The 26,996-nt window shown below is 34.8% G+C and overlaps 8 protein-coding genes across 8 annotated transcripts; 3 read left to right on the top strand and 5 right to left on the bottom strand.

Moving 5' to 3' along the window:
* Positions 1-1,273: 1,273 nt before the first annotated feature.
* On the bottom strand, positions 1,274-1,579 carry MONOS_16486 (uncharacterized protein; the record flags this gene model as incomplete). Its single annotated transcript, XM_067869395.1, has 1 exon — positions 1,274-1,579. The coding sequence occupies one exon, from the start codon at positions 1,577-1,579 to the stop codon at positions 1,274-1,276; it is 306 nt and encodes a 101-aa protein (XP_067726211.1).
* Positions 1,580-2,884: 1,305 nt separating this feature from the next.
* MONOS_16487 (uncharacterized protein) lies at positions 2,885-3,448 on the bottom strand (the record flags this gene model as incomplete). Its single annotated transcript, XM_067869396.1, has 1 exon — positions 2,885-3,448. One exon carries the CDS (start codon positions 3,446-3,448, stop codon positions 2,885-2,887), a length of 564 nt encoding a protein of 187 aa, XP_067726210.1.
* A 1,778-nt stretch (positions 3,449-5,226) lies between these two features.
* Positions 5,227-7,125, bottom strand: MONOS_16748 (uncharacterized protein; the record flags this gene model as incomplete). Its single annotated transcript, XM_067869622.1, has 1 exon — positions 5,227-7,125. The coding sequence occupies one exon, from the start codon at positions 7,123-7,125 to the stop codon at positions 5,227-5,229; it is 1,899 nt and encodes a 632-aa protein (XP_067726209.1).
* Positions 7,126-10,789: 3,664 nt separating this feature from the next.
* MONOS_16577 (uncharacterized protein) lies at positions 10,790-12,136 on the top strand (the record flags this gene model as incomplete). The annotated part of the gene is made up of 1 exon (XM_067869478.1): positions 10,790-12,136. The coding sequence occupies one exon, from the start codon at positions 10,790-10,792 to the stop codon at positions 12,134-12,136; it is 1,347 nt and encodes a 448-aa protein (XP_067726208.1).
* An 81-nt stretch (positions 12,137-12,217) lies between these two features.
* MONOS_16576 (uncharacterized protein) lies at positions 12,218-12,769 on the top strand (the record flags this gene model as incomplete). Its single annotated transcript, XM_067869477.1, has 1 exon — positions 12,218-12,769. One exon carries the CDS (start codon positions 12,218-12,220, stop codon positions 12,767-12,769), a length of 552 nt encoding a protein of 183 aa, XP_067726207.1.
* A 755-nt stretch (positions 12,770-13,524) lies between these two features.
* On the bottom strand, positions 13,525-13,881 carry MONOS_16575 (uncharacterized protein; the record flags this gene model as incomplete). Its single annotated transcript, XM_067869476.1, has 1 exon — positions 13,525-13,881. One exon carries the CDS (start codon positions 13,879-13,881, stop codon positions 13,525-13,527), a length of 357 nt encoding a protein of 118 aa, XP_067726206.1.
* Positions 13,882-16,680: 2,799 nt separating this feature from the next.
* On the bottom strand, positions 16,681-17,695 carry MONOS_14664c2 (uncharacterized protein; the record flags this gene model as incomplete). Its single annotated transcript, XM_067867485.1, has 3 exons — positions 16,681-16,966; positions 17,016-17,318; positions 17,463-17,695. 3 exons carry the CDS (start codon positions 17,693-17,695, stop codon positions 16,681-16,683), a joined length of 822 nt encoding a protein of 273 aa, XP_067726205.1.
* A 5,606-nt stretch (positions 17,696-23,301) lies between these two features.
* Positions 23,302-23,607, top strand: MONOS_14662 (uncharacterized protein; the record flags this gene model as incomplete). The annotated part of the gene is made up of 1 exon (XM_067867482.1): positions 23,302-23,607. The coding sequence occupies one exon, from the start codon at positions 23,302-23,304 to the stop codon at positions 23,605-23,607; it is 306 nt and encodes a 101-aa protein (XP_067726204.1).
* Between the last annotated feature and the right edge of the window lie 3,389 nt (positions 23,608-26,996).

Here is a 26,996-nt window from a genome sequence, read left to right as displayed (position 1 = left end):
TTATTTGATGAATATATTATGTGTCACAATGATCGAATATGAGTGACACAACTTTTTTTATTTGTCATGTCACATAGGCTAACTTCGTATGAAATTAGCGTTATCGAAACAATATTTGTGTATCATTTGTTAACAATAATATAAAATATTTCACTTAATATTATGGGAATGGAATGATTAACATTTTTTGATCATTTGTGATCTTTTATTCAGATCAATAAAACGTTTGTGACTATTCAAAAAGAATGACAAATTAGATGAAATTTGAATAAAAAATTTCATTTTGAATAACTTCATTTTATGCAAATAAAATATTGATTTATTTGACAAAGATACACTATATTCAATTATACTCACTTTATTTAGGAATTCACAACTTCATTTGAGTTTCTGTTTGATTATGATTTTATCAAGAACAGAACAAAGAACATAATTAGTAAAACGCAGATATACAGATCACCTCCGAGATAATGAGTATTGATCACGATTTATGGGTGGTTTAAGTGAGAACTCCGCCCTCCCAAATATGACGTGGAAAAAGGGCGAGATTAAATTCAAATCAATAACAAAAAAAATTGTATAATAAAACAATGCATTGTCCGCTTCACTTCACCACCTTCTTCGCCTTTTCGCCTTGGTCACGAAGACCAGAGGGCAGGAGACATTGCCCCTCGGGGCTGTCTCCTGCAGTCAGTGCAGGGATCAGGTGAGGCGAGTATTCTGGTCGGAGCAAAAAGAAAAACCACTGGTGCTTTCACAAGGCGTGGAAAAGAAAACTGCTTGTGCAGCGCTCTGCCTCCCGCTCTTCTGCTGTATTTGCATTGCAATCCTAATCATCACACACTGCATTTTTTAAATAAAATTCTTCTCTTAAATAAACAATAATAATCTTGTTAAGGAGTAGGATCATGCTTGGACTTTTTATTCGTTTCCATGTTTCTCTATGTAGGTTGCAGGTGCACTCTTTTGACTTCGGGCGGTTGATCTTTTTCCATCTCCTCTGCTTTCTCGCCTCTTTTTTCTCGTCATCCTCTTAATAGCATGTTGTTTTCCTTCGCACACAGCCGCTTTGAGTCTCTCCATCAGCATTCGTATAATCTCGGAGCAAATCCTGTCTCACTGCGTTCTATCAATTCGCAATAAAGCGAATCTACGAACGCAAGGAGCAGGTTTGCTCCTCAATAATGAGTCTTGAAAGCCCTATAGTTATATTTTTATTCTTATTTAGTTTTATATTTATTTATTTATTTATTATGATCTTAAACCCTCCTGTCTAGCACGTCATCGTGCGGCGGATGTTTAGAGAGCCTTCTGATGAAGGTACAGCCCTTGTCTCTGCTCCCTTTATTTCTTGATGTGTTTCCGAGGTGTTCTCGACCGGGAATTCGTTCCTCTTGAGTTCTTTATCATATAACCTTGACTTCTTTCTCCATGCTTCCTCCGATCTGTGCCCTTCTTTCTCAGTGAGGCAGTGTGTCTGCTTCCAGTCAGTTCGCTTCCGCTGCTGGGAATTATGAGGGGTGTTCTCCGCCACTTGAGTGATTAGAATAAGTTGTGTTGTGATTGAGTGATTTCTCATTGCTTTCTCTCTTCTCTAAGCTATAAGTCTCGTTTCTTTGGCCACTTTCTCCTTCCTCATATCTTCTTCTCCCCCAGCATCTAATGTCTTTTCAGTTCAATTTTTCATCTCCTCTGCTTTCTCTCCTCTTTTTTCTCGTCATATTCATCCGAACATGTTTCTCTCTCTTACGCACCCAGCCGCTTTGAGTCTCTCCATCCGCGTTCGTATTATTTCGGAGCAAACCTGTCTCACTGCATTTTTATTAATTCGCAATAGAGCAAATCTATGGACGCAAGGAGCAGGTTTGCTCCTCAATAATGAGTCCTGAAACCTTTCGCTCTCTTTTCTCTTCTGATATTAAACCCTCCTGCCTAACACTATGTCGTGCGGCTGATGAGAAGAGGGACTGCGGATGAAGGTGTGGAACCTTTCTTTTCTCTCTCCCTTTCTTGGTGTGTTTTCGTTGTGTCATTAATCGTGTTTTAGATGTTTCTGCGGTCCTGACAATTTGTCCTATGCTTCTCTCTCCGCGCTTCCTCCGATCAGTATCAAGCTTCTTCTGCAAGGCAGTCTGTCTGCCCTCCGTCAGCTCCATGATGCTGCGGGATACAGTCAAAACCGGATATAATCACATCGGTTTTTGCACGACTTTTTGTGACTATATCCGATTGTGATTATAAGCGATGTGACTTAACACAGAAAAAAATAAAAATTAATTAATTAATTAATTAATTTTGGGTCGATTTTTTCATTTTTGAAAATTCTTCATCATAACGCATTTTACTCTTGCGAAATTAATTTTTTGCATAATTGCATATTATTTGAACTTATTTGAGCACATTTTTGAAAACGCGAAAATTTGAGATTTTTGATCAAAAAATCGATTTTTCATTGAAAAAGTCACCCATTATGATAAAAAACGTGATTATATATTTTCAGCCCTGTGATTATATGCGATGAAAAATGAATGAAAAACAAGCAAAAAATGTCGGTGCAAGGAAAAATGTGACTATAAACGAATGTGATTGTATTCGATGTGATTATATCCGGTTTTGACTGTATTATTCGGGGTGTTTCCTCACCTTTGGGAAGTTGAGCTATTTCACTTTCATTCCGTATATTCTTATCTCGAATTGGTCCTCGTCTCTTCGACCTCTTCCTCCTGTTCATATCCACTTCTCCCCCAGCTTGTGAATTCTCTCTTGTGTATTCCTTCATTCCCAATTCTGTATTCTCATTTCTTATATCCTCTCTCTCGCTGTCCTTCTCCTACTTGTCTCCCTTTTTCGCAAGGGGTACTAGGCCGCCGATTGTATCAAGAATTTATTTTGTATTTTGAATAGGTAACACATTATAATATTCCTGGATCACTCTTGAACCTGGAGCCCATCTCGCGTACACATTGATCGCTTTCCAATCTGCACCTTCTTTTTTAGCAAAGCGCGTTGTCACTGCATGTCTAATCGAGTACGAGGTAAATGTTTCCGGTATTCCGTTCTCTCTCAGAATTGCTGTTAACTCTTCTTTGATTCTCTGCAAATTCGCAGGTTGATTCTCACAAATATCAAACCACACATGTTCATCCTTGAACGTTGTCTTTGTAAATTCTCCCCAACGTTGGAGCGCTGCAACAGCATCTATACGTGGGTTTGTATGTTTATCTATGATAACCTTAACCTTCTCTCCCCCGGATGTTTTTGTTTGTACTTGTGTCTGGACTAAATAATCTTTAAATATTATTGTATCACTTCTCATTCTTTCCAGCTCTGCTGGCCTTAAGGTTCCAAAAATCATGGTGAGGATGAGAGCTCTCCTCTGGAGTATTTGTGGGTCTTTCATATCGTAGGTGGTTTCCACCCATTTGGTAATAATTGTTAAATCAAACATTGATTTATATCGCTTGCCTTCACTCATCTTCTTTCACACATAAGTTTCCAAAAATATGTAGAATTATATGCTTTTCACACAGTTTTATAAATCACTCCACTTGAAAGGTTTGTATTTGATAGGGTTTCAATAGACTTTTACAAGTTCCACATGGCATCTTTGGTTGTGAGGGGGTCAGTATCATCTATTCTTTCTCTATCTGATAATTGTTAAAAATTCCTCAGCGCTCTCCACGTATCCCTTTCGTTCTTTTGATTAGTCAATATTGCTGCTGATATATCCTTCACTCCAACGTCATCTCCCCATGTTTGAAAAAGTTCCCTTCTAATATATTTTTCTCGCCAGTCTAACACTTATGACTTCTCATGGGGGTAACTTCTAGTCATTATTTCTCATCTCTTTGGAGGTCAATCCGATGTTTCTTAGAAACGGACTAGCACTATCTCGTCTTCTGACATTTCTTTCTCTCTTTCTTTTTTCTCAGAGAGGATAGTTAACAAATAGTTCCCCAGGGCACAGGAGCAATCGGGTTTGAAATTGTATCTAGTGTTCTAAGTGCGAATATTTGTAATATCTCTGTGACTTTCTCCCCCTTCAGTGCATTGTCCGGCTTTTTCGCCATCCGGCTGAGTGCATCTGCTTCCGTGTTTTGTATTATAATCTTGTGGCAAAGTTAGGCTCTTTTTCCTTATAACTTTACACGATATTTTGTAACTAATGTTCTCTGGATAATCCCTTCACAATGTGCGTCTTGTTGTTCGACATTTTCAGCTGTGCACTATTTTTTATTCTAGATGGGGGAAAATATGGACTTTCAAGCTGTTTTTGCAAATGATCTAAAAAAATTGTTTCACTCATACATTTCTTAAACTATTTCAGACTTCAAAATAAATAGGATTCTCATATCTATTAACATGTAACATTGATATCACTATTTTATATTTTGTGACATTTCATGAATGTCAAAATATGAACACATATTTAATGAATTTTTTGAAAACCAAAAGTTAATCAAAAGTGCATAATTCATCAATGAAAATGCCTGAAGTTAAATATTTTGTCCCAGATGATTTATTAAAAGCCCAGATCCTGATAAATTCAACAATATTTTCCACTCTTACTATTTTCAAAATTCGATTTAATTCTTTTCCCTCGCCGTCTTTGTCTGATAGTCTAACAGGTTGTTTGAATCATTTTTATTGCGGATAATAAGGATCTTCATTGAATTTGAGTATTGGCGAAGTGAGATCTTAAGCAACCCATAGGATGAATCTTATACTCATTATCGAGGAGTAAACCTGCTCCTTGCGTTTGTAGATTCGAAGCATTACGAATTTCCTAAATAAACAATATCATTAACAATTATGCACAACGATGCTACTGAATTTTCTCATCATTGTTGCCCAACTCATATTTTCCTTCACCTGGAAGCTTAAGATTCCCACTCACATGCTCCATCTCAATGTATATCGCTCCAGACTACACATTTTCTGCCTTTCACTCATTGAATGTGCATGCTTTTGTCCTTCCCATCTCACCTTCGAATTCTCCTCTCCCAGCTCTATCTCCAACACTGCTGTCTTCCCACTCTTCGGCTTCACTCCTTCCATTCGAAGCCCTTCTTCAACCAAAATCATCCCGTTTGTCTCTTCTGTTTCTTTATTTTTATTATCCTTTTTGATCTCTTTTCCCTCTCCGATTATTCCATTTTTGATGCTCATTGCTGCTTCTTTTTCCACTTCCACATTCTTCATTTCCACATCCTCTATCACAACTTTCTATGCTCCTTCAACCGAATACGGTGTCACTTTGAACAAAGCTGTTTCCCCATCATTAACACATTTAACACCTGTAATCATCAATATCCCTGCACTCACTTTCACAAGATAACATTTCACTTCTTCCTCTTCATTTGAAAGCATCCCAAGTGTATTGGTTTGTGTTGTAAGCTTAAAATCACAAGTATCAATTGTTAGAGAAACTGATCCATCAGTAGCATGAATCAAGGCATATGGTCCTTCATTTCCTTCAAATTGATTTTTCACTTGTCCAGATGCTGATTTGAAATCGAATATCAAATTCTTGAATGTCACTGTTTTTTGACAGGTGAATAAGTCCTTTTCAGATATATTGCTACAATCAATCTCAACTTTAGTCTCAGCTTCATTTCCAGTGTCCCCTGCTTCTACCACTCCTTCTATAGTAATTCCTGTCTCTTTTGCGAATGTCACAGCTTCTGCTTTAAGAACTTCTTGTCCAGATTCTTCTCCTTTTTTCATTATTTTTATTGAAAATTCTCCTGGACCTTTTGATTTATCCAATAATTCATAAGCTTTTTTTATTGTTTTAAATGGTTTTTCTTTTGTTCCATCTGCTGCGTCATCACTTCCTTCATTTTTAACATATGCCTCATGTGGATCAAAATATATTGCAGTGAAATCAATATCTTCACCTTCATCAGTTCCCTTAGCTGCAACAAACCAGTCATTTGTTCCTTTCATATAATTTTTGGCAAATTTCTTTTTCATTTCTGTAGCAATTTCCTTGAACTTTCCACTGTTCACTTCCAAATACAAAAATGTCTGTTTATCTGAACCAGCTTTGCACCCACTAACTGTCAATTTTTCTTCCTCAGACCATGTCAGTTTTTCTGCACTATCAATTTTTGTCATCTTCAGATATATCCCACCTGATTTCCCATTGGCACATTCACACGAAGAAAATGTTGTTTTTGTACCTGAGAATCGTGAACTTTCTGAAATATTAAATTTGCTATCTGATTGATCACTTTCAACATACAATGCTCCACTTGTTGCACTTCCAGCTTCTTCTGTTGATTTACAATTGGAAAATGTACACCCATGGACATTGACTTCAATCTTCTCACTATTGTTTCCCACAATCTTCACCACTGCACTTGCACTCGACTCTATGTTATTCAATGTCGATGCAAGAAATGTCACTTTTGTTGCTTTGTCAAACAAAAACGGAGTGGTTGAAAACTTAGCAGTGTTGTTATCATCACTGAAAGATACTGCCTCCATGTTGAATTCACCTGCTTCCACTTTCACCAGATGAATATTGGCTGTTTCTGTTTCTGTTGGACGAACAAATTGGCAAGTGCTAATTGTCAGATTAGGTGATAGTTTATTTGTATTTGTTGTCATGGATGAATGATCAGATGACACTTGAGTTGATCCCCCTGAATTTGCAACCAAACGGATAATAGCCAACGTGTTGTCATCATTAGATGGATTTCCAAGTGACACTGGATATATAAACTTCAGATACTTGAATGTCACATTTTGCTTGCAAGTGAACAGATCCTTGTTTTCATTTTCATTATTTCCCTCAGTAAGATATGTACAGTTTATTTCCACTAACTCAGGAGTCCCATTTGCACTTTCATTTTGTTTTCCTTGGATCATTAATGGTTTATCTTTATCAAATTCATTCACTCCTGCTACTAATGCAGATGTATTTTCATCTTGTTTTATAATTGTAATGTTGTATCCTTTTGCATTTGTATCAGTAAGATTATTATATGCATCACTTATCTTTCCAAAAGGGTCACTCGATGTTCCATCTCCACTTTTCCCGCTTTGAACAAACACTTCTTTTACATCTTCTGAACATATGGAAAGCACAACTTGCAAAAACACAAATTTCAAAAACATTTTCAATCGATGTTCTTTTCTCAATTCAATCAAAGATCTACAGACACATTAATCGTACAATTATTGTTAAAATTTATGGTTTGAAACATACTTTGTATTTTTTGGTATTTTTTCGAATTATTGAAAATTTTCATATTTCATTAGAAAGAGTGTATTCATAAATATTACTCATAGAAAATTCCTTTTTAAATTATTGATAATCAATAAAAGTCATTGTTTCATTTTTTCACTGATTATTAATTGCAGAGATTGGTTCACATTCAAAATACTGGACTTGACATGTCTAATAATGTGTGAATTTTTCAAACAAAATTATTTTTCAGAAAGTGTTTCTGATTCTTGTGAGTTTTCCTATTATCTGTGCTTTTGATATGAAATGAATTAGGACAAATTGTGAAAATGAACTCAACTGTCATTGAGTTGGAAGGGTTAATAATGTTTAATTGATAACATTTTTGTGAGACTGAGTTCACATGAAAAATAAAGAAACAGAATAAATATGATTTGTTTTTCTGGGTATGTGTCAATTAAATAAAGGGTATAACAATTGTCATAAGTGTATTTCGAATTAATACAATACCATTTTTGTTGACATTCAAATGGTGCAGTTTTTAATGGATAAAAAAAAATACATTTCATTTGTTGTTTTCAATAATGTTCTTCATTTATTGAATTCATGATTCAACATACTTCCATACAACAACCAGTGATGATTTTTCTTTCATTGAGCACAATCACATGTTGAATCATTGACAAAAGCCAATGGAAAGAGAAACATTTGATAATAATGATAATATTCATGTTTTATTGTTTTGTTGTTTTGTTGTTTTGTTGTTTAAATGTTTGTTTGTTGTTCAATAAATAAATTGATAGATGCACAAAACAAATTGAAATGATTGAATGTTTGAAAAGCATTTGTGTCAATTTAACATATATTTGTTTAATGTTTTGTTCGATGTGTGAAGTGTGTGGACAAACTGCCAGTGGACAGCAACTTCTTATGGAAACACACACGTATTCGTCAATGACACAGCAAAAGGCACAGTAATATGTGTGGGCTGTCATAGTGTCAAAGTAATCTCAACTTCACTTTCCTTCCACTCTTCAAAATGAACACCTTGCTGAATGTTTGAATGTGTTTGTGAGGATCAACCAAACATTTGTCGATGAAGATCTGTTCTTGTTCCATGTTCCATGTTCCATGTTCCATTCCACATGTGAAATGGCAGAGATGGGCTTGGAATGGATACAGATGGAATGATTGCAGGAAAGGAAATGGACCATCATTGATGGACTTTGTTGTTGTAATGTATTTCGAATTGGAGAAAGAATAATAAATGACTTTTAGTCTCACTCTTGAAACAAAAGAACATGATGAGGTCAAGATGTTGTCCATGGAAAGGAAGCCAAGAAAATGTTTGTCTGAGTTTATTCTGTCAATAAAAATAATTTCTATAATTATTCAAATTTTTGTTTTTGGAACATGTTTTCAGTTTTCATGTATATTTATCAAACAACAGAGGGATACAGCGAAACAAGAAACAGAAGAAGAAGAAGGATTGTTGGTTTGATATGATTTGTTTGGGAGTTGTGAATGGAGGGTTTTTGATTCATTATGATGTGACAGATCTTCCTATTATTTATTATGAGAAAACACAACAAGAACTTTCCATCAGCAAAATCAAAGAGATCATCCGATATCATTTGATATCATCAGGAACATTGTATCTTTTGTTCAGTTTGTCCATGAGCTTGATTGGGAGTTTTTGAAAAGTGGATGAAGATATGGTGATAGTTTTGAAGAAACAAGAGTGGATGAGAACCACTTTACAAGAGATGGAGCAAATGAAATGGAAAAGCTGTCAAGATTTGTGGATTCGAAGAGAGAAAAGAACATCGATTGAAAATGTTTTTGACATTTGTGTTTTTGCAGGTTGTGCTTTCCATATATGCAGAAGGTGATGTGAAAGAAGTGTTCGTTAAAAGTGGAGCAACTGGTGGAAATGGAACAGTTGATAAACCTGTTGGAAAGATTAGTGAGGCATTGACAAAGCTTAATGATACAACTGCAGAACAATGGAGCATCACAATTATAAAGCAAGATGAAAATACATCTGCATTAGTAGCAGGAGTGAATGAATTTGATAAAGATAAACCATTAATGATCCAAGGAAAACAAAATGAAAGTGCAAATGGGACTCCTGAGTTAGTGGAAATAAACTGTACATATCTTACTGAGGGAAATAATGAAAATGAAAACAAGGATCTGTTCACTTGCAAGCAAAATGTGACATTCAAGTATCTGAAGTTTATATATCCGTTATCACTTGGAAACGCATCTAATGATGACAACACATTGGCTATTATTCGATTGGTTGCAAATTCAGGGGGATCAACTCAAGTGTCATCTGATCATTCATCCATGACAACAAATACAAATAAACTATCACCTAATCTGACAATTAGCACTTGCCAATTTGTTCGTCCAACAGAAACAGAAACAGCCAATATTCATCTGGTGAAAGTGGAAGCAGGTGAATTCAACATGGAGGCAGTATCTTTCAGTGATGATAACAACACTGCTAAGTTTTCAACCACTCCGTTTTTGTTTGACAAAGCAACAAAAGTGACATTTCTTGCATCGACATTGAATAACATAGAGTCGAGTGCAAGTGCAGTGGTGAAGATTGTGGGAAACAATAGTGAGAAGATTGAAGTCAATGTCCATGGGTGTACATTTGCCAATTGCATATCAACAGAAGCATCTAATGCCACAAGTGGAGCATTGTATGTTGAAAGCAATGAAACATCAAGTACATTTAATATTTCAGAAAGTCCACGATACTTAACTGCAAAAACATCATTTTCTTCGTGTGAATGTGCCAATGGGAAATCAGGTGGGATATATCTGAAGATGACAAAAATTGATAGTGCAGAAAAACTGACATGGTCTGAGGAAGAAAAATTGACAGTTAGTGGGTGCAAAGCTGGTTCAGATAAACAGACATTTTTGTATTTGGAAGTGAACAGTGGAAAGTTCAAGGAAATTGCTACAGAAATGAAAAAGAAATTTGCCAAAAATTATATGAAAGGAACAAATGACTGGTTTGTTGCAGCTAAGGGAACTGATGAAGGTGAAGATATTGATTTCACTGCAATATATTTTGATCCACATGAGGCATATGTTAAAAATGAAGGAAGTGATGACGCAGCAGATGGAACAAAAGAAAAACCATTTAAAACAATAAAAAAAGCTTATGAATTATTGGATAAATCAAAAGGTCCAGGAGAATTTTCAATAAAAATAATGAAAAAAGGAGAAGAATCTGGACAAGAAGTTCTTAAAGCAGAAGCTGTGACATTCGCAAAAGAGACAGGAATTACTATAGAAGGAGTGGTAGAAGCAGGGGACACTGGAAATGAAGCTGAGACTAAAGTTGAGATTGATTGTAGCAATATATCTGAAAAGGACTTATTCACCTGTCAAAAAACAGTGACATTCAAGAATTTGATATTCGATTTCAAATCAACATCTGGACAAGTGAAAAATCAATTTGAAGGAAATGAAGGACCATATGCCTTGATTCATGCTACTGATGGATCAGTTTCTCTAACAATTGATACTTGTGATTTTAAGCTTACAACACAAACCAATACACTTGGGATGCTTTCAAATACAGGGGAAGAAGTTGAATTTCATCTTGTGAAAGTGAGTGCAGGTACATTGACAATGAACAAGGTCGAATGCAAAGATGATAATAATCCAGTAACATTTTCAGCAATACCATTTTTGGTTGATGGAACAACAACAGCAGTGACAGCTGTTTCATTGACATCATTGAATCTGAAGAAGATCACATCAAAGGGAAGTGCTGTTATGAAAATTGTTGGAAATACAGACACAGCTATTTCAGTGAATTTGGACACATGCACATTCACAGAATGCAAATCTGAAGATGCATCAACAGATACATGTGGAGCACTTTATGTGAAGAGCGAACATGCAGAAAGCACATTCTCCATTGGAAACACTGGGAAAACAACATTTGAAAATTGCACATGTACAAAGGGGAAATCAGGAGCAATATGTCTGGAAATGACAGGAATAACAAAAGCAGATGAACTGACATGGCCAGAAACAGGAACCAATTTAGAATTTACTGGATGCAAGGTTTCAGATTCAGATGCAACTTCGAATGCTGAAAAGAACACAGGATTGTATTTAGATGTGCCAGTCAGCCTTCATAGAGACATGGCAATAGCGATGAAGAAAAGCTTTGCATCTGGATACAAGAAAAATGAAAATAAATGCTTTGTTGTTGCAAAAGGAACTGATAATGAAAATGAAGTTGATTTCACAGAAGTGTATTTTGATCCGAATACAAATGTATATGTGAGTTCATCAGGAAGTGATGATGATACCAAAAATGGATTGAGCTATGACAACCCAAAGAAAAGTCTTGATAAAGCATACAAATTGTTTGGAGTGGGTGTTGGAGGAGAAAACTTCAAGATCAATATCATCAAAACGAATGAATCATTCAAAGCTGCAGCTGTTACACTTGAGAAATTTTCATTGATAACTATTGTGGGTGTATCCAAAGCAAATGGAGAAGAAAAAGAAACAGAAGTGGAGATCGATTGTAATGTTAAATCAGAAAGTCATTTGTTCACATGCAAGAGTGAAGTTGAGTTCAGAGGAATATCCTTCTTGTTCCCATTGTCATTGGATGAGCCAGAGGAATCAAATACCGATCCACATTCATTGATTGTTGCAGATTGTGAAAGTGCTAAGTTGAGTATTGTGAACTGCAAATTTGTGAGACCAGAGCCAATTGCACCCAGAAATGTTGGAGAAATTGCCAAATTCCATCTTGTTAATGTGAAAGAAGGAGAACTTATAATGAGTGGAGTTGAATGCAAGGGCGATAATGAAGTGAAATTCGAAAAATCACTGTTTGTTATTAACGAATCCTCTTCAGTCAAATTAGATACAGTTGAGATCAGCTAAGTGAGTGTGACAGATGGAGCAGCAATCAACATCCAAGATGCAGCTGAAAAAGCATCGAGTGTTCGAATAGAAGGGCTGACCATGAATGGAGTGAAATCATCGAAGGGATTGTGTGCAGGTGTATTGATCAAGATGGTTGATAATGGTTCGAAAGTGGAAATGGGAAGAGAAAAGAAATGTTCATTCAAATCGTGTGAAGCAGCAAGTGGAAAGGCAGGAGCTATTCTCATTGAAGTGAAAGATGCAGTTGAGAATTTGAAACTTCCGGGTGAAGGCAAACTTGAGTTAGGTGACAACAAAGGGAAAGATTCATCGGTGGCATCACTGTGCATCATTGCTCCAGACTTTGATAAGTTCAGCCAACAGAAAGACGCCTTTGCATTTGCGAAGGACTACAACGATGGCAACAAAGGATGGATTGTGGGGGCAACAGATGAAGAGGCTGCTCCTGAAGATGTGTATGAGAAATACCTGAAGGAGAAGAAAGATGAGCCAGAACCAGAAAAGAAGAAGAAGATGAGTGCAGGGACTGTGGTTGCTATTGTTGTTCCTATTGTGGTTGTGGTGGTAGTGGTGGTTGTTGTGATTATTGCAATTATAGTTGTCAGGAAGAGAAGATCTCGGAACAACTGAAAAATAAATGGAGGAGTGCAGTCAGTGATTGTTGTTGATACAGTTTTTTTATCAAATACAGTGAAATGTAGAAAACGCATAAAAAGAAATAGAGAAACAAATAATATATGGAATTAATAAAGGTCAATATGTGTGTTTCGTGACTTTATACCTAAAAACTGACAGAAAAAGAGTGTTGATTCAGAACAGGCAAAACAAGTGATTAATAATAAATTAATAATTCCTTTGATCTTCATCAAAAACTTTTATTAAAACAAAAAAATTCTAGTACTGTCATAAAATAGAATAATTAAAAAAAAAAAAAAAAGAAAGCAATGACAATACAAGTCACAAAGAAACTTTTTAAATATAAAATGTAGTGACAATGTTTTTTCAGAGAGATGAAAATGAAGAATTTCGCGTAAAAAACAAAATTTATTGATGGATGAAGTGTCGAATATTCAATTATTGAAAGATGAAGTCGATAAAATGTCCAATGAAAATGGAAGAGAAGAAGTGTCTGATGCATTTCCGAAATGCAACAAGCAGCTATTTTTATTTTGAAGCTGAAGGAGAAACAGAAAAAAAGTGGAATCACAAAATCGGTAAGGGAACTATAGACTGATGCTTGAAGTGAAGAAAATGAACAAAACTCTCCAGCATCTTATCACACTCATTTTTTTCCTCAAAAAATGTATCAACATTGAACGAACTCCACATCTTTGTTTAAAAAAGAAAGTGGAGAATCAATTCCTTCTCTTGTTTGAAAGAATCAATTAGTTGGATGATGAAGCCATCATAACTACCACAGTGTGCGTCTTCTTTGCGTTGTTGCTCTCTTCCTCCTTTTTTGCTTGTGATCTTGTTCGAATAATGAATTGTTCTCCAAGTGACTTCCGTTCCTCCATCTCCTCATCAGGCTCATCCACTCTGGAAGGGAATTTAACAGTATCTTTAGCCTTTTCCTCACTCAAACATGGCTTCATCAGGCGCTTCTTGTCCCTCAGTACCATCCCAGATTCCATTGCTCGTCTATCATTATTGTTCCTCTGGTCTCTTTCTGGACTGGCGTACGCATTGCCACCATCTTCGGAACACGGATTGTTTGCTGACTCTTCACTGGGAGCATTCATAGTTGAGGCAATCACTTTCCCCAATGTTGATGCAAGATTTGCCTTCACATAATGCTTCACCAAAATGTCTGTTCTAGGGGTTAAGTGGGCAAACTTCGCAATCTGAGTTGGTGGAATTCCAGACATCGTTAGCGTTGAAAGCATTGCAGCCTTTATTGAATAAGGAGTAAAATGTCCTGGAATTCCTGCTTCCTTCAACGTCTCCTTTGCCAATCGTCTAATTCCTTCCACTGTAAGAGGATGAAAAGTTTCGGTATTTAGAAACAATTTATTTCCATCTGGTTTTCTTTTCTTTATCTCTTCCCACAAAACCTGAATGGCCGAAGCTGGGCAAATTGTCGTGTTTTCATTTTAAAAAGAAACGGCAATCTCTGTTCGATTAAGCGATGTTTTGAGCCTTGTGTCCAGGTATATTCCTTCATGCTCGAATCTTGATCTTTCCATATCTACTCTTTCCAACTCTGTAAACCTGCACGCAGTGAATAGCATGGTGAGCACAATGGCTTTCATTGTCAGATGTTTGAAACTCAAGCTTTGATTTTCTCCAAGATTAGAAAAGAATGTCAGAATGGTCTTCGGATTCCAAATTTCTTGGACCTTCTTTTTTCTTGACCTCTCTGTTCTTCTAAACCCTTAAAACAATATTTTTATTATCGGAATATCCCCTAAATTTGTGTTGTAAACCAAGCTTGTGAAAAATGAAACTGCTGAGCGGATGAGTTGCAAACATGACAGCCTCATTCCATTGTCTCTAAGGGTAATAAATATACTGGAACATCGAGCTGCCCATTCATGAATATCCTCTGGAATTATGCCCATATCACTCTTTTCCCACTGTTCTCCAAAGTGTGCGAAGCCGAATAAATATCCAACCCACGTCGACTGAGCAATTCCCGATATGCACTCCTCTGCCAATGAAACTGGGAAAGATCTATCTTCCAACGCCCTTCTCCACCAGCTCTCGCCTTTCTCTCTGGTGGATTGATCAATATGACTCTCAATCTGCCTGGAGGAAGACATGCACCTGTGCTTGCCATTGATGGACCCTTTCTCAACACTGTTCTCAGACTCCTCCATTCGAATGTCCGATGATGTGTCTTCTCCACTAACACATTCCAGTTCTGCCCCTTCCAGTTCGGCAGGAGTAATATTACTGGTGCTCTCTCCTTCTGTGCCTTCCGAATCGTCATTGGAATCAGTGGAATTGGGGGGTGTGCCAGAACGCACTCGTTCTTCCATGGATATGCCAGACCGTCTTCTCCCAATGGGCTTCCTATTCCGCACCAACGCTCGACCTTGTGGTTGTGTTGAGCTGCAAAGGCGTCCAGTGTCGGAGTAACTTGAAGCACCTCCAGAATCTGAGAGAGATCTTCGTCCGTAATGCTGTAGTCTCCTGCTCTTTCCAGGCGGGATAAGGCATCAGCTCTTGTGTTCTGCAATCCGGGGAGATGAACTGCTTTCAGGACTATTTTCAATTTCTCCTTCAATGTCCATATCCTTTTGAGTGTCGGGTGAAGATTCCTTCCTGCATTCCATCTGTTCACGTTGAAGACGACTGCCGAATTGTCTGACCGAAGTTGTAACTGTGATATACGACTTTCTGATAGGATTGGGGCAAAGCGAGTTAAAGCAAGTTCTACTGCTTTTAATTCTCTGTAGTTGGATGATTGGTTTTTCACGGAGAATGGAAAACGACTGTGACAATCTAGTGACATTCTGTTTAGTCTGAGGGTTGCTCCCCAGGAGCATTCTGATGCATCGGTGGTTAGAACTGCTTCTGGAATAAACACTGGATTTAATTTGCGTCTGGGGTTCTTTCTCAATGTCCATCTCCATCTTCTTATCTGCTGGAGGATTGAAGCATTCAGCCTCATCATTCCATCCCATCCGTTTGTTAAAACTCCTTTCTGCAACAATTTGAAGATTGATTGGAGGTGTAAAGATGCGTCTGGCAGAACGAAGCGTGTAGAACTGAGCTTTCCCACGAATGATGCTAAGTCCCTCACTCTGATAGTCTTGGCTCTTAAACACCTTCTCTCCCACGAGCGACACAGCTCTCGCACTGCCTTTTTTCTTTCCTTCGTTAGACACACATCGAAGCTGGTTGTGTTCCATTCGAATCCCAGGAAGCTGAACTGCGAACTCGGTATGAGGTTGCACTTCTTCTTGTTTATCAGCAGACCGAGGCTTTCCAAAAATACGATTATCTCCTGTATTATGTTCTTCAAGATTTGCTGATCTTGATGCAGAAAAAGTAGGTCGTCCAAATAGGCAATGACTCTGACATCCCATCTCCTTCTTATCTCCGCTGTCACCTTCCTCATAATATGCGTGAACAGACGCGGAGCATCCACAAAGCCGAAAGGCATGCCTTTGAAGGAGTAATCTCTTCCCATGAATCTGAAAGCAAGATAGGGCATTAGCTCCTTTGAGACTGGGATTAAGTAATAAGCTTGTTCCAAGTCTAGGGATACAGCGTAATCCTTCCGTCTTATCAGCCGTTCCACTGTCTTTTCTCCATCGCACTTGTAATGTGTTCTCTTCACCGCTGCATTCAGTTTCCGACAATCGAGAATCTGTCTCCAGCTGCCTGACTTCTTTTGAATAAGAAATACATTGCTTCTGTATTTCACATCCTTCTGCTCCATCGGGATAACGACTCCTGTTCGTATTTGTTCTTCTGATATTTTCTTGAATTTCTTGATCTTTTGTTGGTTGAGAAGCAACGCTCCGTCTCTGAACTGCACTTGGCTGAGAGCTTTCCTGGACTGCTTGCTCTTCCACATGGCCTGCACTCCTCTACTTATCAATTTCTCTCCTCCGATTCGCTTCCATGCTGAGAGAAACAAAGCGGTTCTCCCTCCAATGTGCCTCCTCTGCTCTGTTTCCTTGTGAACTGGACCTAAAATTGTTGACGCACCCCTGGTCTCCTGCTCCAACTGCTCTGGTTCCTCCTTCTTCCGAATTGCTGCCTTCTTGCGAGCGCTGAGGACCGGGGGTATCTCCGAAAAAACCGTGTATTTGTGTGAGAAATGGGATAACTATATCTTCTTTGAAGTGTTCCTGGTTGTTCTCTTGCAGAAGGCTGAACTCGTATAAGAGGAAATGCTGGTCTTTGGAAACCTCCTTCAAACTTAGCTTCTTGTCTTGCTTCTCTGAGAATCAGTTCCTGTCTCTCTGTGAGGATTCCCGTTGAAGCGCCTGTACTCATTAATGTGGCAGCCCTGAATCCAAACCTGCCTTGAATTCGAACCGTTCGTGCCTCTTGAAGCGCCTTGGTAACCAAAATCAAGATGTCAGCCAGTCTTTGCTTTGCACCTTCACTTGAAGTCGGTGTCTCGGCTAAACCTATGAGCGCAGCTTTAATCGCCTGGAAAAGAAAAATCTCCATTTTGTAACCCGCCTGATCTAACGCATCGTTAATCCAGTTCTTTGTTCTATTGGCAGCGGGTGGTTCAAGAGATTACAACAGGCTAAAATCCTGTGTTGCATTCTCCACAACAACATCTTGGACAGATATAGTGGAAAGCTTTAGATCAAAAATTGAAAAATTTGGCGCCTTTCCAAAAATGTCCTCAAACTCCTGACAAATACGTTGAGATATCTCTAAGTCATCTTCGTCTTTCTTTCTGTCATCCGAATGGGTCGCCTCCTGTGCTAAACCTTCCGATGGAGAAGGTGAAAAAATTGAAGCGGAAGAAAAGATGTTCGGTTGAGATAAGGTCCCTGGTTGGCTTTGCGCCCCACTGTTCTGCATTGCAGCCTCAGCCGACGGCGTAAGTCCAACAATCGGAGGGAATTGTGAAGCAGACATCATTGATCAAATGTGGCGACTGACCCATAGATTGTGGCGTCTCTCAAACAAGAGAAGGAATTGATGAAACACTTTCTTGATAATTAAGGTGCTTATGCACTTTAATTAAAAAAATGATTGGAAAATTTTGCGATATTAATTCTTCCAATTTTTTTATAAAGGGGAACTGACGGAACTGACAAAGGTGGATAATTTTGATCAAAAAACGTCAATGGAGTCAGTGGCTGGCAGAGTCACAGAAAAATAATAAATGGGTGAAAATTGTATTTCTCTTAAAAAAGGAATGCAATACATCTGATCAAATATATTTTTCGTTTGATTTTTCTTTTTTTTAATTGTGATTAATTTCAAATGATATATTTCAGGGCTGATGCATTATGAAAAAGTTGAATTAATCGAAAAAAGTGCATTGCTTATTTGTTTATCCAGAAAAATGTGGAAACTCAAAATAAGTTTCAGATTTGTTTGAAAAGCATCTTTTCAGAAGTTGTTGAAGAAGATGCAGATAATTTTTTTGACGCTTTTTTTATCATTTTGAGATTTGTGAACTGTATCTTTCGTGCTGTGTCTTATTCCTATTACTTCATCTCACATCGTTGTGAGCTCTGAAAAAGTTATTTCAATGAAAAATATTATTATTGGAAAAATAGATATTCTTTGAACGTGTGATCGTTATAAACAAACCAACAAGTTTGTTTCTTTTTTGATTATCTTCTTTTTTAGATATTCATATTCGCAATATTTGCAAAGCTGAAAAAAATAATGAAATAATAAGCAAACAAATATTTCGTTTTTTAAGAGAACAGGATGAAAGCACTCCATTGAAGATTTTCTTATGAACAATTTATCGATGAGGAAGGAAAATATCATAATATCAACACTAATCAATCAAAATGTGTCAATAACTTATCTTTAGAATGGAGTATATTTTATTAGTGATTGCACAAATCCTCATTCTTCTTGTTATTGTTCATATTTTATTTTCATATATAATAAGAAGGTTAAGAGCATCAAAAATTGCAGTAGATAAAATATTCTATTAAATAGAGTTTTACTGTTTCGTTTGAATTGTTCAAAAACTATAAAATTTGCAATTTCAATTCAAGATTTATCGATTTCTTTAAACTTCAAGAAACATTCTTTCTAACCATGTAACAATCAAATCCATAATGGACCTTTGTTTTTATCCCTTCTTCTTCATCCTCCATCCCTTCTCCTTTTCTCTTCATTGCATCATCAGTTATGTATTTCAGCATCAATCCATCATTTCAATCTTCTTCGTCTTTTCCTACCTGAACTTACTTTTGACTTTTTTATTCATCCTCTAATAGACTCAATTTGTATCGTTATTCATCTTTTATAAATGGTGAACAGCAGCAACTGATTGACCGTTCGGTTCCGAATGTTTTTATTGTTTTTTTAATAAACAACGAATATCTAGACGAATGCGATGTGACGTTTTTAATGATGCTCTTTGTTACTGGTACTGTGCAGTTATTATAATTTTGAGGTTTGTATTCATCTTTTTCGTATATTCATCTTCTTTTACTGAAACGATATATATCTCTTCTTCTTCATTCTCAATGCAAAGAAAAAAAGAGAAGAACACACAAGAGGCAGAAGGAGATGAGCAGTCAATGTTGTCTTTAATGCTAACTCGATAAATCAGCCCTTCCTGTTTGCCTGCAGCGTGATGAGCTATAACGAACAAGGCAGCATGTTATTTATTAAAAAGGATCTTTGAAAAATGTTTGCAATTACTCTGCGAGCATTTTGAGTTCTGCTATTATGCTCGCTTTCATTGACAAAAGCGTTGGAGGGGGAAAAGTCAGTTATAAACGGATCTCTATCGCTGAAAATATAAACGTGCTCCTGTCGATCATCTGATAATTTTTCTCACCCTCCTTTTCCAACGAAGATTTTGCCACAAGCAGTGCTGTCTATCCAGTCAACTCTTTAAGCAGAAAACAACACAAAGAAGCGATATGAAAAGTACCAACATTGTGAAGAACAAAATAAATTGCATTAATTGAGAATAATGGGAAATGGGAAATGTTGGATTACGCAACACAATTTCACTGCTTTGATTGCACTGGATGCGCTGGAGGAGCGCGAAGAGGTGGAGGAAGGAGAAAAGGGAGGAAATGGAGTGAAAGTCGACTATCATCCTACAGCGTACAAAGAGTTTATGGAATGAATAAAAGAGAATCAGGGGAAGCAGGTTGAAGCGATGTCACCGCTGGTTGTGGAGGCGCTTGGGCTGAGTGGGCTGAGGTTTGTGAAAGCAGGAGTGGAGGCTTAGGCGGATGCTGACAAGCAGCATTCTGTGGAATTTGAAGCGTGCAGTTCTTCTCCATCTGATGGCTTTCAACCAGTAATTTCAAGAGCAGAAAAGAATTATGCTTCGGTAGTGCACAAACATTGGATAGTCCAGCCATTTTATAAACCAGAGCCGTTGCATATGTTTCATAAGAAGTTATCAATGTTGATTTTTGGAGCAAAACATTGAATTTGATAAGGAAAGAAAGTTGCTAAAATCAAATGCAATTAAAGGAACATCTCATCGCATTAACTGCGGGGTTCGTTGAATGATATCAGTCATTTTGGATTGCTTTGTAAACTGCTTCGTTTTAGCTGAAAAAGATGAGCTGACAACCAAAGATCTGTATGTTAATTTGAATGGGAACCAATTAGGTTTAAGAAAGAAGAACGAGAATTGAGAGAAATTTATTACAAAGAAATGATTTGTTCAGATGAACGCGATTCCATAGAAATCAAAGAAGGAGAAAAAAAAAACAGATAAAAAGAAATTGAGAGAAGGTTCAAATTTGGATTATGAGAGATTATTTAACGAACCAAGGTTTTTAGAGATGAAAAAAAATGATATAAGGACAGAAGTTTTGTAATCTTGAAATGAATGAACATGCAAAAAGAACATTTTAATAAAAAGGAGATTTTGTAACAGCAAGAGAAAATATTATAAGCATTCCCATTGTTGAATAAACACAAAATTTTCAAGATCTTTTTATTTATTTTATTCGAAACAGAATAACAATTGTTCCATTGAACTTTTCAAAACAATTGATGTTTTATTTGACAGTTATCTTTAATTCCTTGAAAATGTCTCATCGCAAATTTTCATCTCATTTTTTTAAAAAAAAATAATAAAAAAAAAGAACGTTATTGTTTTTTCATATTGATAATCTTTCAAAACATCAAAGACTTTCATTTCAAAACTTGAAATGTTGCATTGACAAGACTTGATTCGGAAGGAATAAATAAAATCAACTTTAAAAGAATATATATAAATAATAATTCTTATATTTGATGTTTTTTCAATCTTTCTTTTTAATAATTCAATAATCTTTGTTTCTTCTTTTCTCTGTTGTTTCCTTTAATTGTTTCTCAAATTCCACTTTTAACTCAAATTTCGTATCCTAATATTTTCTTCATTTCATTCAAATAATCTCTTCAATCTTCTCAATCTCATTTTTTTTGAATCTCTTCTGTAAACAGACTCATTATCCTTTTTCTCTTTTGCATCTTTTTTCATTTTTCTTCCTCAAATTTTAATTGATGCGAATTTCTTTCGGCTGTATAATTTATCTGTTTTTTTCTTTCTCTCTTAATCTCTGAAGATGAAACAGATCATGAATAAATTCAATCCGATGAAGTGAATGATGACAAAGAAGAAGAAGAAGAAGAAGAAGTTGTATGAAATGTTGATAAATTTGAGAAAGAAGTATCATGATGATAAATGAATAGAACGAGTTGATTAATTGTTGAAAATTGAAAAGATGAAACCCAATTAATTTCAACGGAGAAATTCATTGAAATTCTCTTCTTCTGGATTTTGTCTTCTTCTGGCAAATAATATCCTTTGAATTCATAACAATTTCAATTTGATTCTTTCTCTCTTTCCAACAAAAAAAATGAAATATTGAGCAATCCCTTTTTCATTCAATCTCTTCTTCTTTCACTTCCATTTTTTCACAAAAAAATCTTCTTTCCTCAAAAACTAATTCTTCGCCAAAGCCCGATTCGACGCATCTTTATAATATTATGAATTTCATCTGTTTGTCTTATTTTCCTTCCCTGCTTTTCTTCTTCTTTAAAGCCATCTAATACCTGATTCCTTCAACAGTATGAATAACTTAAAATAATAATAATTACTGCAAAAAAACTTCAAACCAAAAATATTCCTATTTAAAAATCAATTTCAATATTTTATTCAATTTGCAACTGTTTTCGGCATATTCACAGAGAACGGGGCAGATTTGATCTGACCCATTAATACAAAAAAATATTTTGAATATGTCAAAGGAATTGCTGATAAAATTTCTTGATGAGAATAAAACATGGGAATGGCTTCATCAAAATGGAATTATTTCTAAAGAAAGGAATTGTCCGGATTGTCACAAGCAAATGAAATATGTCAAAAACACAATCTCTCAAAGAAGATTTCGTTGTAGGCCATGCAGAAGATCAATAACAGTTCGAGAAGGAACTCCTTTTCAATATTCACGTCTATCAATGAGCGAATTAATGCTTATTTTACTATTTTAGTGGATTCATATGGACCAACTTCAATGTTTGTTACTTTGTGGTGCATCAATTAACGCAGTTGGAGATTGGAATTGAATTTGCAGAAGAGCATGTGAGTTTCATTTGCTTATGCATCAACAATTGATTGGAGGTGTTGGTAAGGAAGTGGAAATTTGATGAAGCCATATAGAGTTGCAGAAAATGTGAAAAGGAAAGAAGGAAGGTTCAATTGTGGATATTCGGAATGATTGAAAGAAGTTCTGAAGAAGAGAAAGGAAAGGTTTTGCTATTTCTTGTGTATCGAAGGACGAGAAATGTCTTATTACCAATCATAAAAAGGCACGTTCATGCAGGGACAGAAATCCATTCTGACGAGTGGAAGGCATATTCCACATCGTCTGATAATGGATTTGTGCATAAAATTGTTCATCATTCAAGAAGATTTAAAGACAGATTTACAAAAGCTTGTACGAATGTCATAGAAGGAACTTGGTCACGAATGAGAAGATTTATGCCAATGCATGGTGTCAGAGAAGCTCACATAGCTGAGTATTTAGCATCATATGGGGGAAAATACTGACTTTCAAGCTTTTTTTGCACAAAGCATGAAAAAATTGTTCCACTTATAACATTATTAAACTTTATCATATGGGCGATTATTTTTGAAATCATAACTTTTTTCGGTGTGATATTTTTTCAAAGATTGTTTGTCACTGAGAGTAGATTTAGATTAAAAATGAGATAATCATTATTTTTGAATGAAAAACAAATTTTTAAGCTTTTGCAAAGAAAAATATTTCTTGGACAAGCCTGTTCACTTTTCAATGTTCGTTCACTGATATTCAATGCAAATTTTTGTCCAGAAAATTATGAATGAAAAAATATGATTTCAAAAATAATTACCCATATTTCAAAATAAATTCGATTTTCATAACAGTAAATAAATTTCATTGATGTAATAACAAAATGTTTTGTGACCTCACAAGTATTTCAAAAAATAAACCCATTTTTATTGTGTTTTTTAATAACAAAAAAGTTCATTTTAAGTGCATAATTTTTCAATGAAAATGCCTGAAATGAAATATTTTTCCCCATATGTTTATGTCAAAAATTTGAAACCGTCTTTTATTGATTTTTGTAAGGTTGTGTGTGAATATTCTGATTCGGAGTATGTAAAGGCTGTAGAAGCAATAGATGATGAAGAGGAAGAGGATGATGATGAAGAAATAGAAGACGATGTAGAAAATTTCGATGAAGAAGAATCAAGTTCAACAGAAGAAGAAGGATCGGAAATGGATGCCGGAGATGGAGCAGATGCAAGTGAATGGGATGAATTGGATATAGATCATGAGAAAAGAAATAGATAAATCTTCATATTTTTATTTGATCGATATTTTCAACCATTTCCCACTTCGAGATACATCAGAAATGATTATTTTTGAAAGAGATAAGAATAAACATAATTGTTTTCATTGCATTTTCATTCTATTATTTTTCTTAAAATTTATTTTTGCTGGATTTTTGGTTTTAAAAATTATTTCAATCTCAGCTAGGTTCAAGCTGAGAGATAAGAAATTTGAACTTTTGCGAATTGAGTGCATAATTTTGATTTGACTCAATCAATTTGCATTTAGTCAATCTTATTTGATTTGACTTTATCAAAACTGATTTGAGAAGATCTTTTTTGTGATCAAAAAGTCAAAAATAATGTGATAAGTTTGATCATAATAATTGAATGTTTTTAATGTCTTCAATTAAATAACAGTTTGTTTTTTATAAATTTTTAATATGTTCATCATTCGTATATTTTTTATATGTTTTCATGATGATTTTTTGAGTTCTTTAACATTTCAACCGATATTTTTGTTATTAGTTTTTCATATTTGCTGTGTTACCCATAATATTCGAATAATTTTAACTTTCATTTTTAGCTGATTTAATGAAAGAATTATTTGATAACATGTTTGATTTTATTAATTTTTTGTTTTTTATTGATTTTTTGATGTGAATCATAAAATTATAATTATCTCAATGCTTACAACTATTATTTACAATTAAATTTTCAATATTTCCAAAAGAATAACATTATTTAAGTATTGGGTAAGTGAACAAAAGCTCTTTTGTAAAAATAACTGTTTATTTTTTCGCTTTTTTATTTTGATTATTTGAAACTTGTTTTATTTTGATCAGCAATTTTTTCTTTTCATATCAATATATTTTTATGTGATAAATAAAATGAATTGAATAATTTTATGTTTTTGTGTTTTTTCCAAAAATAACTGATAAACAATAAAAATAAAAAAACTTGACATCATGAAATTTCACATTTTTCAGTTTAAATCATAAATATTTTATTTCTATTTTTATAAGCGTCATTTGTGAACAAAAAATTAATTAAAGTTTGACACGAATTTGATTAGATTCTGAATTGATCATACACCCACAATTATTGTTATTTGCATTGACTCAATCAAATCGATTTGTCTCGATCTAATTTGCATTATATTTGACTTATTTGCTTTAGCAAAGGCAAATAATATATGACCAGTTCAAATCGCATAAGTTCTATTAAAGCTTGGCTTTGGCTCGAGTAGCGCAAGCGGAAGTTACCTCAACCATTGATATTACGTTGGTCAAAGGTCGGGGGTTCGACTCCTGCCAAAGCTCTTTTTTTCTGTGTTTTTTAAATTTTCTTCATTGAAATTTTTTTGCCCCGTTCTCTGTGAATATACCCTGTTTTCTTCAATTCAATTTCATTACACCTTCCTTTTTCGTGTTTATCCAGTTAATTCTTCAATTGACCATCCAAATCCATTTATCGTGTTCACGTTCCACATAAATTCGCTTCCAATTCCATGGTTAGCTTGCATAACAAGATATCCAACTTTTATTCATTTCCATCTCATATCCAGAAAAAAACATAAAACCTATAAATAGGCAAATTTTTAATAATGCAAATCAAACAACTTTCCTTTCATGAAAGCCAAAAATTGAAAGGAAAAAAAATATTTCTCAGCATAAATATAAAAAAAATAATGGATGATTTTATTGGAACTGAACCAATAACAAAGTCCTTTGTCATAGTTGAAAATAGCTGAATAAATTTGGGACGAAATATGGAAAATCATAATTTTTATGCCCTTGTTTTTTTTATCTTCAAAAACTTAAATTTAATTGTGTGAAACAGTTTTCGTTATTCTTATAAAATAAAAATGCATTGTCATAAAAATATTAATCATAACAATATTTGATTTATTTGTTCTTATTTATGAACAACAAATTATACTGTTAACAATATACATCATTCCATTAAATTTATGAAAGTTGAAAATTGAAACTCCTAGGTGTTCATAAAATGTGAAAAAGATTAAATAGAAAGAAAAAAATTGTGGAAACATTTTCACAATTAAAATTTCTTCATGTTATTTCAAAATCAAATTTGAATGCTTTTTGAAAAAAGTTTAAAAAACTTAAAATTATTATATAATAACTTCATCCTGAGAGTCATAATTCCTGGAACCCCTTCCTCAAGTATTCATTTTAACTTAATGAAAAATCGATCAGACTTTTGCAAGCTAAGCAAAACAATTACTATAAAGTTTGGAAAACTATATTACAATTTTTCCCTGGGAGTTTGTTTTTCGTGAACATCAACCCCTTTATGTTTTATGAATATTTTTTTCGTAATCGACTAGAATGCAATGAGCTTAGCAATGAAGTCAAGAAAATCAAAAAAAAAAAAAAAAAAAAAAAAAAAAATAAGGAAATATCAACCAAAATTGAAAAGTGCCTAAGATCTTAAAATCATAACAGTTGAAAAAGATAGTCATTATATTGACAATTGAATTATCAATTGTGGTAACGGTTCAAAAACAATAAACTCATTATTCTAACTAATTTGAGCAACAAAATACTCAATTGAAACTTTAAATCTTTTCGTTTGTTTGAACGATTATCCATTTCTGAATAAAAACATTGTTTCTTTTTTTATTTCTTATTTCATTTATTTCAATAATCATCAAATCCTCATCGATGTTTGAAGTATTCCTTCGCGTGTGGTGAATAATATGTGAATCATTTTTGAAACGTGCTTTTACGGTCTCTTTTTTCTTTTCAAATTGAATGCTTTGATTTGGGAATGAACAATCGTTTGATGCAATTTCCTTCTAAAATGAAAAGGTTGTTTATTTTTCTATTGGCATTCTTTGATTTATTCGAGATAATGTTAGGTCTTTGATGGGCATGTTGTTTGAATGATCTGCATTTGCTCCTGAAAATTTCTTTCTTTCTCCCACTATTTTTTCTTTTCCACTTTTGCAATCACTGACGATTTTCCATTTGTCTTCCAACAATTGCGAATGAGATGCTGTGAAAATATGACCGTTTTGTTTTTTGAAAGATAAATAAATCATCATAGATGGAATTTTCAGCCAATACCAAGTTTTTTTATTTGACGGGATGTATCTGAAGCCAAAATAAAAAAAACATATAACTTCAACGAAATATAATGAAAAAAAGTGAAACACACAAGTGAAACTGTCTATTTATTTTCTCATTTAAGGTGCTTTGAATTGAAGAATCAAATATTTGTTTTAGAAAGGCACAAAATGATGAAGCATTGCTTCCAGTTTCTTAGCTTGTTGTTGATAATTTTGATGAAATTGATCCAAACTCTCCATCGCATTCCGATTTACCATGCTGCTCCGTGAAATAATTAACAAATATCGATGAAAATTGTTGAACATTTTGACTGTCA

The sequence above is a fragment of the Monocercomonoides exilis genome (genome assembly GCF_001643675.1).
Source record: "Monocercomonoides exilis strain PA203 chromosome Unknown scaffold26-1319188, whole genome shotgun sequence".
Taxonomy (NCBI): domain Eukaryota; phylum Preaxostyla; order Oxymonadida; family Polymastigidae; genus Monocercomonoides; species Monocercomonoides exilis.
Note: the sequence above shows the minus strand (reverse complement) of the source record. Positions and strands in the feature narration are given on the sequence as shown.